Here is a 16,324-nt window from a genome sequence, read left to right on the forward strand (position 1 = left end):
AAAGCACTTGTGGTAACGCATGTTAGTACAGTCTGTCTGCATTGCGTCGGAAACCCCCTCCTCTCTCTCTCTCTCTCTCTCTCTCTCTCTCTCTCTCTCTCTCTCTCTCTCTCTCTCTCTCACTCCGCTGCGTATGTATGAAAACCTGCAATATGATTTAAACATTTCTCACGGAGTAATTTTCGCTTCGTGCTGATTAATTTCTCCAACCTTTTTTTTTCTTTTTTTTTTTTCTTTTTTTTTTTTTTTAAATTTACGCTCTTCACTCATCAGCTGTGAGTGACCGCGTGTTTTGTCCTTTCGACTGAACCAAACGAGAAACCGTGCTGATGCGGCATGCGCCGAGGAAGGCCGGGCTACTCGCCGCCGGTGTGCTCTGCTCGCTCAATCACACTAACGGTTTTTTTTTCTCCAGCGGCAAACGCACATTACGCTTGAAGCGCAGCCGCGCGCTGCGGTCAAAAAAGCGCGGATATCTAGTCGGTGCTGGTTACTTTCTATCGAGCGTTGCCTCTTCGCACTCATCCACTTTCTGCAGCATGATTTTATATATCCTGTCTAGAGATTTGATTTGCGTCGTTCTAACATTTTCTTCCGCAAACTTGCTCGGATTGCGTTTGAAACCACACTATTCAGGAACGCCGTGAATATTAAAGATGACAGTATAGTGTATTATATTACAAGAACGCTCGCAGTGCAGCGCACGCTGTGAGGTGATATTTACATTTAAAACAAAGGGAAAGTTGAAGCACCAGCTGCAACCAGCGCGGACCGCATTCCTGCACCTCTTAACAGATCACGATAGGTAAGTGTTGTATATAACTGTTTACTGCTGCATTGTTTTATAACCATAATTCATTGACGATTCTGTCTTAGAAAGCTCCCTAACAGACCAACCATGCCATACCATTACTATGCTATACTGTCAGTACAAGGTGCAATCCAATGCCAGTTTATTCACTCTGAGCACAGAAGGTGGGCAGCAGCTTGAAACTTGAATGCTGGTGCATAGGAGTTGCGCACAGAGGAATGGTCTGTGTAGGAGGCTTTTCTGTTTTTTTTTTTCTATTAATGGAGTTTTATCATATGTGCATTTTGCGCACTTCATCATCAATTTGTTTCTGTCATGACAAGAGGTTGCAATTTGTTGCGCTGTCAAACATGCGTTTTCGTTGTGATATCGTGCCATTGGTCCCCTGTTATCCATTTACCTTTCTTTTTCTGTCTGCCTCTCTCTTGGTGAGTGGCGAGCAGAAGATGATGCAGTGGTTTACTGGAAATGGGAGCTACTGCACTGAGACACGTTAAGCTCTCTCAGGATGGGCTCCAGTCATTGACATTTTAAGCAGCGGAGACTGGAATCAGTCAAGAAACCAGATGCCTGCTCATCTAATCTTAGCATCTTCTCCAGCGCTGAGACGTCGATCTTCAGAATGACTGTGGTGGCTGGAGATAATATGGATGAGACCTCGACGCTGCCGGGGCATCTGCAGGATTCGTATTCCCCGGACCACGAGGACCACGAATGCTGCGAGAGGGTAGTCATCAACATAGCAGGGTTGCGCTTTGAGACGCAACTTAAAACACTCTCCCAGTTCCCAGACACGCTACTTGGAAACCCCAAAAAGAGGATGCGCTACTTCGACCCTTTAAGAAACGAGTATTTCTTTGATAGAAACCGCCCAAGTTTCGACGCTATCCTTTACTACTATCAGTCCGGGGGAAGGTTAAGGAGACCCGTCAACGTTCCCTTAGATATGTTCTCCGAAGAAATAAAGTTTTATGAGCTTGGTGTAGAGGCCATGGAAAAATTTCGGGAGGACGAGGGCTTTATTCGTGAAGAAGAACGTCCGTTGCCAGAGAATGAGTTTCAACGACAAATCTGGCTCCTCTTCGAGCACCCGGAAAGTTCGGGCCCCGCACGTGGGATTGCAATTGTGTCGGTAATGGTCATTTTGATTTCTATTGTTATATTTTGTTTGGAGACATTACCTGAACTGAAAGAGGATCCACAGGGACGGCTGCAAACTATAGGAAACAGCACTTTCTATTACAAACCAAATATTTTCACAGACCCGTTCTTTATCGTGGAGACACTCTGCATTATATGGTTCTCTTTCGAATTGATTGTTCGGTTTTTCGCATGCCCAAGTAAGGCAGCCTACTTTAAAAATATGATGAACACAATCGATGTGGTGGCCATCATACCATATTTCATTACGCTTGGCACGGAGCTAGCAGAGGACCCCGAGGGTGGGAAGGAGGTGAAGGGCGGGGGCGAACAGGCCACATCTTTGGCCATCCTCAGGGTTATCCGTTTAGTCAGGGTGTTCAGGATCTTCAAACTCTCGAGACACTCCAAAGGACTTCAGATTTTGGGGCAAACATTGAAAGCTAGCATGCGCGAGCTTGGACTGCTCATCTTCTTTCTCTTCATCGGCGTCATTTTGTTCTCAAGCGCTGTGTACTTTGCCGAGGCCGAGGAGAAAGAGTCCTTCTTTACGAGCATCCCAGACGCGTTCTGGTGGGCTGTAGTCTCTATGACCACTGTGGGCTACGGAGATATGTACCCCGTGACTATTGGGGGAAAGATAGTGGGATCTCTGTGTGCCATCGCTGGTGTGCTAACGATTGCACTCCCGGTGCCTGTGATTGTGTCCAACTTTAACTATTTTTACCACAGAGAAACTGAAGGAGAAGAGCAGGCACAGCTCCTGAATGTGAGCAATCCTAACATCGCGTCCGATTCCAACTCCAGCCGGCGCAGTTCGTCTATCGTGAGCAAATCAGAATATATGGAGATAGACGAGGACATAAACAACAGCATCGACAATTTTAGGGAGGCAAACTTAAGAACTGGGAATTGCACCATCACAAATCAGAACTGCGTGAATAAGGGAAAGCTTCTAACAGATGTGTAGAGCCCCAGTTTAATCCTGGAGAAACGAAAGACATCTCTCTTGTATATGTACTTAGTGTAATAATAATATCAGAATTCCTTCTATTCCCACATCAATGCGTTATTGCATAACATTTATTTTAACCATACATTTAAAACAAGGGATATTTCATTGGGCATTCGATTTCAAATTGTCTAAATAAGATACAGAGGTCATAAAATAATATTTTACGTAAATGAAAGCCCAATGAAAGACACGTGACTTCCTGTGAACAGCGTGATTGTCACAGAAACAATTACGTATGGATTGTTACTATGACAGGTTGCGCAAAGCCTCCGGGAATGTTCTTTAGAACGTCTCGAGCGTCTGCAGATATTGATATGTTCTCTGCGTCTGAGGGTTATGCGATGTTACATCCTGAGGTCCGATGAACAGCGATGCACCTTATTATTAAAGGAAAAGCATGGTTTCCTGCCTCGCACTGAGAGTTCCTGCTGGACAAGGGGGCACTTTTCTGAAAGACATCTGCAATGCTGCTATTTCTCCTGCAGATGCTAAAACTCTTATTCCATAAGATCCAATGCCATGCAAAACATCACATGGATTTGAGGAGTTTATTAGCATGTCAAAATATTCTTTGTTTTTTTGATAATGGCATGCAAAAAGTACCTCATTATTTATATATTGTTTGTTTTTTTATTTAATTATTTATTCCACATTTATTTATGCCCTTAGAACATTTGCCCTTTATCCCATTTAGTATTACCAAAAGTGCAATGCTCTTTATTCATTGTTCCTGCTATAAATTATTTAACAGCATTTCTGAGCAGAATGTTTAATCTTAAGGTTGGAGAAGTTAATTATGGAGACTGTGGCATGTCTACTATGAAGCATAGAGGCCTAATTGACTCAGGTACTGAGTATCCCGGTATCATTAATGCATGACATCAGTATTGACGAATTGGTAAAGGGTCTTTTTTGTATGTACTTGTAGATTAATAAATGGATAAATTCAGATTTTAACAAAGTATATTGCAAAAATGTATCTCAGTGGCATTTTGAAGCAATGTCAGTACACTCCAGTATTATATCTACAATGAATGGGCATGGAGGTGACACCCACATATAAGGAATGGCAATTTGGGGGGGGGGGAAGGTACACTAAGTTTTTCTTACTAATTAATATTTTAAGGAACATATGTGTCTTCACCAATGCATATGAAAACAGAATTTGAACAGACTTTGTGTAAACAGGGATACTTTCCTCTATAATCTAGTTAAACATAACACTTGTAAAGGTTCAAATGTATCCACCCCTTTCTTATGAATCTGACAAGAACTGAGTCGGCAATGCATTACGTAAAGCCATGCCTGCACTCATATACTCCCCTTTATTGTTTGCAACACATTTCTAATTTTACAACATATTTATCATAGCACTGTATTTAGTCTGTAAATGTAGGCCTAAACTAGTAGGAAAAACATATTTATTGGCTCTTTAACTGCATAAATTATGGTTTTAAAGATATAAATATTTAACAATCTGTATACGTTGCACATAGTGCCTTTAACCCTCTAACTGACAGAACTGTTAAAAGTGCCTCCAAGTACAATAGGAATGATTTACTGTGCAGCTCCTTTTAACCTACTGTATGATGAATATTCAAGGATCAATCTGAATATCATTTGGACTATTGTAGTCAGAATATGCACAGCAAAGCTTGTGCATAACTACAGAGGTTTTCTAGTAATGGAACATTCTAGAATGAACTAGGAAAATCACATGGTGCAAAGACATAATGATTGGGAAAATCAGACTGACGTACAAAGCAAGAACAGTTAAATCTCAGAAGAGGTACTATAGTGTGGGCTATTTCAAGATTTGTCCCTTCAAATCGTTGTACATAGACCTCAGTAAATGATTTATCATTATTGTACAGAGAATAGCTCGGATGATATATTTTTCATCTCTTTTGCTGCATTTTAATTTTTTTGCTTTTTTTTTGCGCCATACCATAATAAGCCTTTTTATGTGTTTGTCTACCTCAGTGTGCGCATGTATGGAGTGTTTGTAAAACCTAGAGGCTTAACCTGCAGCCTGGAATTTTTCCAAGGTCATGAACCACAGTCTTATAGACATAAACAGATAGACAGACAGACAGACAGACAGACAGAGAGATAGATAGATAGATAGATAGATAGATAGATAGATAGATAGATAGATAGATAGATAGATAGATAGATAGATAGATAGATAGATAGATAGATAGATAGATAGATGAACATGACTGCAGATTTGTAAGAATTTGCATGACCAATCTCATATGAAAAGTTATAAATAGTTAAAGTTAGTCAAAGTTAGGGTTACTGTCAGATTTCATTGTCGTACCTTTTCCTAGGACTTAATTCATTTAGAATCCTTCAACATCTGTCTCACTCCATATAATTCATCAAAATATTTGGAGATGTCACACTCTAAAAACATTCATCAGTTTAACTGCCAGTTTGTTACAAAGTGTAGTGACTCACAATATTGCTTAAACTTTGAAGGCTGAAACTTATTTAATAAAATTGTATTAGGTAATGTATGGTCCTAAGCACATGACAAAAACAGGGCCTAAGTAGAAAGAAGGTGGCAAATTTGAAATTACTTTTGAAATGGAATCACACTTTTAGAAATGACATTCCTCAAAAAATTCCCATCATTTTGTAGTATTGTGAGACTATAAAAAGATTTTTATAATAGCTGAACATGTTCTGAAAGGGACAAAATAAAAAATATATATAAGAATAATGTGTTAATTGGGCTACTTAGCCACTGTGTGCTATAATCTCAAAACACTATAATCCATCACAAGTGTAAATTTATATTGTGGCATTTTATGATTATGATAATAATCGTATATATATGTTTGATATATGTTTGTGTGTGTGTGTGTGTGCACTCACTGACATTGACCAAAACAAAGTATGAGATTTTATAAACAAGGGGACCTAAATTAATTAACTTTTTAATGTTTGTTTGAGGATAAGAGCTAATTCCTAAGACATATTGTTTTACTTACCAAATAAAACTACCTATATGTTAAAATAGTTTATAAAGATCAAAAAGTATTGCATTTAACAAAATATGTTAAACTCTATATTCATTATGTTCTGATTTATACAGGCAAACTGAATGCTAGACTACTGTGCCTGGAACATGTGTCACAGTGATAAGGTAGAAGGAACAAAATAAGCTCTTCTGATGACTTCAAAAATGATTCCTCATTAAATATCTGAAACTCATGCTCAGATATACGTTTATTTTCTCTGTGCATTGCTTGGAAAGAAAAGTGCTTAATATTTTTAAAATTATCTTTGATATTTCAGCAATGAAATGCTAACAAAAATAACATTTTCCAAAAGTCCAAATGAATGAGATTATAAAGCAGCTATTAGATATGGCAAAATCTAACGTAATTTATGTTGATATAGGACCTTATTTTCATACTAAAAACATTTATTGATAGGGAGAAGAAATTCTGCACTGACTTTTTCCTTTATCTTAATTTGCTTCTGCTTATTTTTAAAAGATTCATAATAGTGGCTTGGTTATGCTAGTACTACACATCGTATGTCTTATATAAATTCCTTTACTTTGGCTTTTATCATTTTTTATAATCTGCTATTATGACAGTATGTAAGCGTTATTGCTAAAAATTCAAGGAGTGTTAGTGCTTTTAGTGAAAAAACTATACAGAAGATTGGCAAATGTCATAAATAGTGGATGATAATTCACTCCTCCATTCAAATAGTTATTATTACTATACACTGTTGTCTTTGAGACAATGGTATTTGTGAATTCTGTCAAAATATTATCGGAATGGCCATCTATTTCTCAAAAGCCCTCTAATCATATTTCAGCCTCAGCTTACTTTTTCTTTGAGAGTGTTTGCCATGTTAAACAAAGTACAATTAGTCATTTGTGATGTGTTCTAAAAGCACTGAAATGTAAGTTGAAAATCAATAGATCCATGTCCTTCAGTACTCACCCATGCCTCTGTTATAAGCCTTTTTAATGTGGTAAGCTTATGTATTCATTTAATGACTGAATCAATGAGTCTGCATGGTTTAAAAAAAAGAGAAATAAAAAAGAAATTGCATGATCCAAATAATTCAAATAATGAAAACTGAATCTGTCTCAGCACTCATATTTTTCTTTGTTTGCTTTAAAATTGTCTGCCAAAATTATTATTATTATTATTATTATTATTATTATTATTGTGGATTATATTCACAGACACCATTATTACTTTATTGTTACACAATAAAAAGATCTGTATGTTACATTGTTATGTAACATCCAGTTCTCTTTCCCTGTGTGTTCACACATACATATATGCACACAAACACACACATTAAAATGAGCCAGGCTGCTGTGTGTGAACATTCCTTTGAACTGTATTGTTTTTACATTGTATAATCTAATATTCCGTGTTTCTCAAGTTTGTTGTCAAACAGCAACAACAGGCTTATTCTGGTAATCATATTTTGGGGAAGGCATAGTCTATGATCTATGCAAGGATGTCCATCCCCTATGTTCTCTGCATCTTTTTGTGCATCCATGTCAATAAATATATAAATATATAAACATCTGAGCTTTCATTCTTTTTGATTACATTTCTTAATACACTGTTGTTGAAAAAACCTTTAAAGTAACAAAATGTACCCAATAAACAATCCCTCACAGTCCCAATTACAGCAGAATGATTGTACAAACACGTTCCTAGTTGTAGTCTAAGGCTGCAGTGTGAGTTTCAATAACACTGCACATGTACAATCTTTCACAATAAAATGCCACTCATACCATCAAAAATAGGAGAACAGAGCAAAACAGAGCAGTCATTCTGTTTGCTCTCAAAAGAAAATAGTGACATTAAATGTTACTGTCAGTTGCAAAATTATAAGGTCAAAGGTCTATCAAGAGGCCAGAAATTAGATTGACGTTGCATGTTTATACGAGAAAACTCCAGGAATCTATAAAAGAACCTACACAAAACTTATACATAAGAGGGGTTTCCACTGTTATAACATTTGACATACATGTTAGACACCAAAAAAAAAAAAAAAGAAAATTAATTTGAGACACTCAATAGCTCCTAAATGTGATAGATGTAAGATTAATCCAGAAAATATGTGTGGGATATATGAGTAAATCTTGCAAGATTCTTCCCTAAAGGTTTCTAGATTGATGGCTTGCTCTGGGTAGCTCAAGGGTGTCAAGCCTTATCTGCAAAATGTGGGTCTGATTGTTTTTATTCCAACTATCCAAGCAGTGGCCCACATGACCACCTGTTTGAAGACTGAGACCAACTGTTTAAACAAAAAATTCAGGTAGGCCCTTGCATGGTTGGAAAGAAAACCTGAGGACACTCTGGCCCTTTGTACTGTAGATTATATTTGAATAATCCAGTGTAGCTTCATGTTTGAATAGATATGTGAACAGTGCATTAGCAAAGCATTTAACTTACTTTTAGCCTACCACTTACACACGGTAGACCGTGTCTTATGGAATGTACATTTTAAATGTCACAGGAACATTATTTAGACATTTTTACTGACAATCATTTGTCCTCATAATAATTTCAACATGCTGTGTCAAGTTGGTTTATTAGACTGCAGTAGAATGTTTAATGCTATCATCACATTTGATGTCTTTTAATAATGTTTTATTTACATACAATAATGCAATTGGACATATATAAATTAAGACAGATTAGAAATACACAAGACAATTAGCTAGGGAACTGGTAACTAAACACAGAACATACAGTGTTATCTCCACCATAACAGAAGATAAAAACCATTTTAAAAGTTAATGCAGTGGCTTTATATCATCTAGCTATAAATTAGGTATTAAGAGGAAAACTCCTACTCACAAATTACAACTACCTAAACTTCACAGATGTAAAGCAAGCTCATCTTAGCTCAGTTCACCAGAACCACTAAATTAGCTACACAACAAGGTGTTAGCTATCTAGTGAACTACATTTACATTGGCTAAAAGTTAACAAACAACAGCGCAAAACTGTTTCACTATCTTAGAGGGTTCATTGGTACTATAAATGAAAAACTACCACAAAATGCATAACTTGACTAACTAGCTAGTCAGTCATCTTAACAAGCTACTCAGCAAAAATGTGTAGCTTCTCCACCAAAGTTCTCTTAAATGGATTTTAAAGAAGAGATCTTGTTGAATTTGGGGACGCCTGAAATGCTGTGTCTTGAGTAACCGCATTCATCAATGTCAACATCAGATGCCCCTACTCCACCACTGACTGAGTCTGCTTGGGGAGATAAATTAAGTGCCCTTTAATTAAATATTAAAGGTGACTTCACAGCATACACCAAAGTTAGTTTTGGTGTCACCAAGGATCTCTTCTAGGACCCCTGCTTTTTTCTTTATATATACCTCTGCGAGAAATTATTCATAAACACTGCTAATTTTCACTGCTGCACTGATGGCACAGAGTTAAATGTCTCAGCCAAGTCAGAAGACAAAAATCATCTTAACATCAAAGAATGTGTAAAGGACACTGAATGTTGAGAAACTATATTTCCTTTAATTCTTATAGAACAGAAGTGTTCTTATTAGGCCCACATACAGCTAGTGTAAGCTTTTTGATTATGCAATAAGCATTGATGGTCTTCCAGTTGCTCCATGTTTAATGGTTAAAAATCTTGGTGTAATCTCTTGCTTGAAGCTCATGTAAATAATTCTAGAACAGCATTTTTCCACCCCAGGAATTATTAGAAATATACTATGAGTACATGATGCAGAATAGTAACTTCATGTCTTTATCACTTCCTGATTGGTCTTCTGTAATGTCTTAGTGGTTGTACCACTAGATGCACAAATAAGCTCTGGTTAGTTCAAAATGCAGCAGCCAAAGTTCTTATTAAAAGTAAAAAATGAAAATTTTACTCCTATCTGAGCCACATTGTTTTGGCTCATTGTTATATTGATTACAGAAAACATCTACTGACCTACAAAGTACTGAATGGTCTTGCCCCACAGTACTATCATTCCTAAATTCCTACGTTGGCATACTAATTTCTATTTCATTCCATTTTCATTTCTATTTCAAGAATAAAATTGCAGATAAATAAAATGGCTAGTCCCTGTGATGGACCAAGCAGAATAAGATGCTTGTGGATTAATAGTAACTTTTTTTTAATGTTCCAATAGCAGTATGGGTCAAAATCAAAAGAGAAACATAAGGGAAAATCCAAGTCATAAAGAGGTCCAAGTCCATGTCCAAAGCCAGAAGAGCAATACAAAAACCACGTAGTAAATCCAAAAGGGTGTCAGGCAAAATTGGCCACGAGAAAGACAAAGTAAGGGTACGGTACACAGGAAACTAATCAAAGAAAATAATGCTTGGTATGCTTAGAAATTGTAGAGGCAATACTTCACAATGAATGAGTGCTTGAAACAGTCTTATATACAACAATCTCTCTGAACACACAAGTGAGTTCAATACTCTGATGAGGATGATCTGATTGAACGTACCTGATCGGCTGAGTTGTTGGCTGGGTGAAGAACAGGCTGCTGGGTAGTGTAGTCTGGTAGAGAGTCAGGCGGTGTGACAGTCCCATTCTTTAATGCAGGTAAACGATAACAATCATTATTGAGGCATCCTCTGGTGAATGTCTGACAATCACTTAAAGAGCCCAAATTTGTATGCAGGTTTCAGGAGCGATTTTGCAATCTCTCCACCTTCTTTTACAAACTAATGTTAGACATCTCCTCCATTATATCCAAACCATACAATATTCAATATATGCAAATTGAGATTCATCAATATGCAAGCTTGACATCATTATATCCCATTGGAAGATTTTCCTTTTTTAAACAAAGATGATCTCAGTTCACACCACCAAACAACTGCAAGATAAAGTTGTTCTTCTGTACCACTCTGTCCTTGGTGATAAAATAAAGAACCTTGCTTAGCCACAGAACTGTCAATGAGGCTTTCAAGTAATTTAAAAACAATAATCTTTCCCAATATAAATGAAGTTATTTCATGGGAACAGGCCAGAGTGATTAGGCATACACGAAGGGCATGCACAGAGGAATGCACGGAGGACTTTAAACCACCTGCATCAAAGCCTCTTCTCTGCATTCTGTTTTCCAATTCCTAGGCTTTACCTTAGTCAATGCCCAGACATACAAACATGCATTTTATTATCTCAGTACTACAGGCAGCACATCGGCTTGGTGGTTAGAATCTTTGCTTCTCAGTGCTAAGGTCTTGGGTTTGAGACCCTATCTGGGTGAAGTTTTGTTGTCCTCTCTCCTCCCTGCACCCAATTCAGTCCCCCTGGGGCCTGAGGTTTCCAGATAAGAGTATGCTGTGTGCAATTAGCTGCTGCTTCTCACCGGCATGTGACTGGATGTAAAAGCTGTGTGTGCTAATTATAAAGTGACCTTGGGTTCCCTTAAAGGTACTATATAAATATAACTTCTTTCATTCAATTGGGCCAAGTCTTAAAGTCCTGGAGTTTAAGAGGCAAAGAAGAGAAGAAAAACTATGACTATGAAGTTTATACCATCCTTATTTCTTGAGTTTTATCATAGCATCCATCCATGCAATATGAACACATGTGTATAGGCCTATATGATGACAATTCCAGTGCTACTAAGTGAAATGTAACCTCTTCTGAGTAACTGGCCACTATGGGGAAGGGAGCAGGTGTCCAGGAATAAGTGGGATGGAACTATCCCAATCCAAGGTTTCCATTTTGAGTCAGTACAGGGCCTCTATGGATCCTGACATAGGACAGAGATGTCTGAAGGTTTTTGTGCTCACACTATAGGTCACAAGTCACCCACAGCTCTGGTCAGAACCCCCAACCTGTGTGTACATTTGTGTGTTTGTATATGTCCTCACCCCAAAGGCAATGTAAGCCAGGTTCTCTCATGTAAGGGTTGACATATGTGCATGACAGGGCATTTTTAGTCACTGTCTTTACTGTATGCATTATCTGGTCCCATGATACCTGTAATGCTAAAACTGGCCAATTAATTTTTATGAAAGCAACACAGAAAAGCTGTCTGACTCAGAAACTGAGAAAATGAAGCAAGAAAAACAACCACATTTCCCTGATAGAGTGAGAGAGAGAGAGAGAGAGAGAGAGAGAGAGAGAGAGAGAGAGAAGGAGGGAGAGTGACATTTAATTTACAACAATTTGTGTTTGTATAAAAACAGGTGTGAAATCTCAGAACAAGCACTTAGATGTTTTCACTTTATACACACATTATGCCATGTTCATCACTTATTATTGCTCACCATCTAAGACCTGAACAAGTATTATTCCATAACTGTCGAAATTGTTGTTCTGATCTTGATGGAAACCTGTCTAATGTTGTCCACCTTAACACCCAGTGTTATGGCAACATCTATTTTCCACTGTACACTTACTGTTATGACCTTGACTGTTGTGAGGATTGTGGCAACAAAGGGCTCTTTGCCCTCTCTGAATAGATTTGTCTATTAGGACAGTTGGTACAGGCAGTAAAAAGTTTAGTCAGCATTATACTGAGTTGGACATGCAGAGACACAACACTATTGTGTCTGTCAGTCAAAAGACCATATATGTCCACATGTGGCCAGATGGTGTGTCTGTCAGTCATAAGACCATATGTCCACATGTGGCCAGATGGTGTGTCTGTCAGTCATAAGACCATATATGTCCACATGTGGCCAGATGGTGTGTCTGTCAGTCATAAGACCATATATGTCCACATGTGGCCAGATGGTGTGTCTGTCAGTCATAAGACCATATATGTCCACATGTGGCCAGATGGTGTGTCTGTCAGTCATAAGACCATATATGTCCACATGTGGCCAGATGGTGTGTCTGTCAGTCATAAGACCATATATGTCCACATGTGGCCAGATGGTGTGTCTGTCAGTCATAAGACCATATGTCCACATGTGGCCAGATGGTGTGTCTGTCAGTCATAAGACCATATATGTCCACATGTGGCCAGATGGTGTGTCTGTCAGTCATAAGACCATATATGTCCACATGTGGCCAGATGGTGTGTCTGTCAGTCATAAGACCATATGTCCACATGTGGCCAGATGGTGTGTCTGTCAGTCATAAGACCATATATGTCCACATGTGGCCAGATGGTGTGTCTGTCAGTCATAAGACCATATATGTCCACATGTGGCCAGATGGTGTGTCTGTCAGTCATAAGACCATATATGTCCACATGTGGCCAGATGGTGTGTCTGTCAGTCATAAGACCATATATGTCCACATGTGGCCAGATGGTGTGTCTGTCAGTCATAAGACCATATATGTCCACATGTGGCCAGATGGTGTGTCTGTCAGTCATAAGACCATATATGTCCACATGTGGCCAGATGGTGTGTCTGTCAGTCATAAGACCATATGTCCACATGTGGCCAGATGGTGTGTCTGTCAGTCATAAGACCATATATGTCCACATGTGGCCAGATGGTGTGTCTGTCAGTCATAAGACCATATATGTCCACATGTGGCCAGATGGTGTGTCTGTCAGTCATAAGACCATATGTCCACATGTGGCCAGATGGTGTGTCTGTCAGTCATAAGACCATATATGTCCACATGTGGCCAGATGGTGTGTCTGTCAGTCATAAGACCATATATGTCCACATGTGGCCAGATGGTGTGTCTGTCAGTCATAAGACCATATATGTCCACATGTGGCCAGATGGTGTGTCTGTCAGTCATAAGACCATATGTCCACATGTGACCAGATGGTGTGTCTGTCAGTCATAAGACCATATATGTCCACATGTGGCCAGATGGTGTGTCTGTCAGTCATAAGACCATATATGTCCACATGTGGCCAGATGGTGTGTCTGTCAGTCATAAGACCATATGTCCACATGTGGCCAGATGGTGTGTCTGTCAGTCATAAGACCATATATGTCCACATGTGGCCAGATGGTGTGTCTGTCAGTCATAAGACCATATATGTCCACATGTGGCCAGATGGTGTGTCTGTCAGTCATAAGACCATATGTCCACATGTGGCCAGATGGTGTGTCTGTCAGTCATAAGACCATCCACATGTGGCCAGATGGTGTGTCTGTCAGTCATAAGACCATATATGTCCACATGTGGCCAGATGGTGTGTCTGGCAGTCATAAGACCATATATGTCCACATGTGGCCAGATGGTGTGTCTGTCAGTCATAAGACCATATATGTCCACATGTGGCCAGATGGTGTGTCTGTCAGTCATAAGACCATATGTCCACATGTGGCCAGATGGTGTGTCTGTCAGTCATAAGACCATATATGTCCACATGTGGCCAGATGGTGTGTCTGTCAGTCATAAGACCATATATGTCCACATGTGGCCAGATGGTGTGTCTGTCAGTCATAAGACCATATATGTCCACATGTGGCCAGATGGTGTGTCTGTCAGTCATAAGACCATATATGTCCACATGTGGCCAGATGGTGTGTCTGTCAGTCATAAGACCATATATGTCCACATGTGGCCAGATGGTGTGTCTGTCAGTCATAAGACCATATATGTCCACATGTGGCCAGATGGTGTGTCTGTCAGTCATAAGACCATATATGTCCACATGTGGCCAGATGGTGTGTCTGGCAGTCATAAGACCATATGTGTCCACATGTGGCCAGATGGTGAGCCTGTCAGTCATAAGACCATATATGTCCACATGTGGCCAGATGGTGTGTCTGGCAGTCATAAGACCATATGTGTCCACATGTGGCCAGATGGTGTGTCTGTCAGTCATAAGACCATATATGTCCACATGTGGCCAGATGGTGAGCTGCTGTAATTGGCCTGCAGCTGGCATGGTAAGTGCAGAGAGAAGGAGGCAGAGGAAGGAAGAAATTCTGCTTGGCTTTTATCAAAACTGACTTATATTGTACCTATAAGCAGAGCAAGCAACCAGACTCAGATAAAAGTACGGTTACTATAGTAGCAAGGACTTCAGCAGTATGGTTAAATAAAGACAACTTGAGGAAAAATAACTTGAAAAAAAGTATCATTCTGTTGAACGTTTTACAGCTGAACTCACTTTATTTTCACGTTATCATTATTATTCTTTTTTTTTGGTAACACTTTTGTGCAAATTATTCATTTCTATTAGTAAATATCTTTGGTTAATCTGATGCACGCGTGCTTCCATTTCAAAATAATAGCACTTACGCTTCATTGAGGAAGATCTAGCAGGCTAGCAGCTCACAAACAGGTTAGTGGCAAAGGTGAAAATCCTATGGCAGTGCTAAATTTAAGTCATGGAACTCTTTACTGTGACCAATTCTATTGTTTTGTTTTGTTTTTTATAAAGATTCCATGGATATATGCTTTATTCTCTGTTAGCAATGGGTGTGCCTGAAACACCTTAACTAAAAAATTAGGAGGGGTCTCCACATACTTTTGATCACATAGTGCAGCATATACCATAGAACCTGGATTCTTCCCTACAGCATACTTTAAATATAAACCATGACATCTGAGTCTAAAATTGTTATTTGGGCTTCTCTTAATAAGCCAAGAGATCGAAAATAACATATGAAAACAAACAATCATCAATTCATTCATCAATTCAAAGTTACTTCGGTGATCACTCTGAACATGTGAAATTTCTATGAGTGTGCCCTGCAGTGGACTGGTTCCCCATTGTACTCTGAGCTGCAAGGATAGGCTCCAGCCCAGTGTAACCTTGAACTGGATTAAGTAGTTTAGAAGAAGAATTAATTAATTAATTAACATTTCTACCAGATCTCAATGTTAGAACATGGGCACAGTGGTGGGACTTTGACTGAATGAGTCCATGTTCTGCTGGTAGTCATGACATTAAAACATCTTGGTTCCAGTTCCCTCCCTCCAGATTCCAGATGAGAGCTGTTTCACATGAAGTAATGTCCATTAAGTTGAAGCATACATGGGGAAAAGGAGTGAGCTATTTTGATTTATTGCTAGATTTGGGGAGTCAAAGTGTTGGTGTGACCCTAAAGCAGTATGATGATGTATGATTTCTTGCTGCTTCACAGCATAATACCTGACATTACACCACTGCTTATACAGTGTGCCTATACCATTAAATATAATGTAATTTGACAAGTACAACTCATTGATATTCTGTACTTACATAATGGAAGGCAGTATCAATGTGTGCATAGTAAGTACAGAATGAGTACACAGCAACAGTGTGTTGTTACACATCATACTCAGTATATTATGATGTAATTAAGTGTATAGTTACGCTGTAACAGTAGTGGAGTAGTGTAAAGTGTTACCCAATATTGGTATAATAATCCAGAAACTACTTTTGAAAAAGTGTTTTCCAAGATATCCTGGGCATGATGGCCAATGTAAGACAGTTCACAAGCTTT

General features: G+C 38.8%; 1 protein-coding gene across 2 annotated transcripts; it reads left to right on the top strand.

Moving 5' to 3' along the window:
- The first annotated feature begins 200 nt into the window (after window positions 1-200).
- Window positions 201-7,535, top strand: kcna1b (potassium voltage-gated channel, shaker-related subfamily, member 1b). Of its 2 annotated transcripts, none has more exons than XM_027003920.3 (2): window positions 201-805; window positions 1,245-7,535. In XM_027003920.3, the coding sequence occupies exon 2, from the start codon at window positions 1,434-1,436 to the stop codon at window positions 2,919-2,921; it is 1,488 nt and encodes a 495-aa protein (XP_026859721.1). In that variant the 5' UTR covers window positions 201-805; window positions 1,245-1,433; the 3' UTR covers window positions 2,922-7,535. The 2 variants fall into 2 exon arrangements, with proteins under 2 accessions (XP_026859721.1, XP_026859722.1); XM_027003921.3 differs by having other exon boundaries at window positions 1,255-7,535.
- Window positions 7,536-16,324: the final 8,789 nt, after the last annotated feature.

This window comes from Electrophorus electricus, chromosome 11 (assembly GCF_041902795.1).
Source record: "Electrophorus electricus isolate QZ-2024a chromosome 11, ASM4190279v1, whole genome shotgun sequence".
In the NCBI taxonomy this organism is placed as follows: domain Eukaryota; kingdom Metazoa; phylum Chordata; class Actinopteri; order Gymnotiformes; family Gymnotidae; genus Electrophorus; species Electrophorus electricus.

Coding starts and splice junctions, on each gene's coding strand:
- kcna1b (XM_027003920.3), top strand. CDS start 1,434: ATGACTGTGGTGGCTGGAGATAATATGGATGAGACCTCGACGCTGCCG.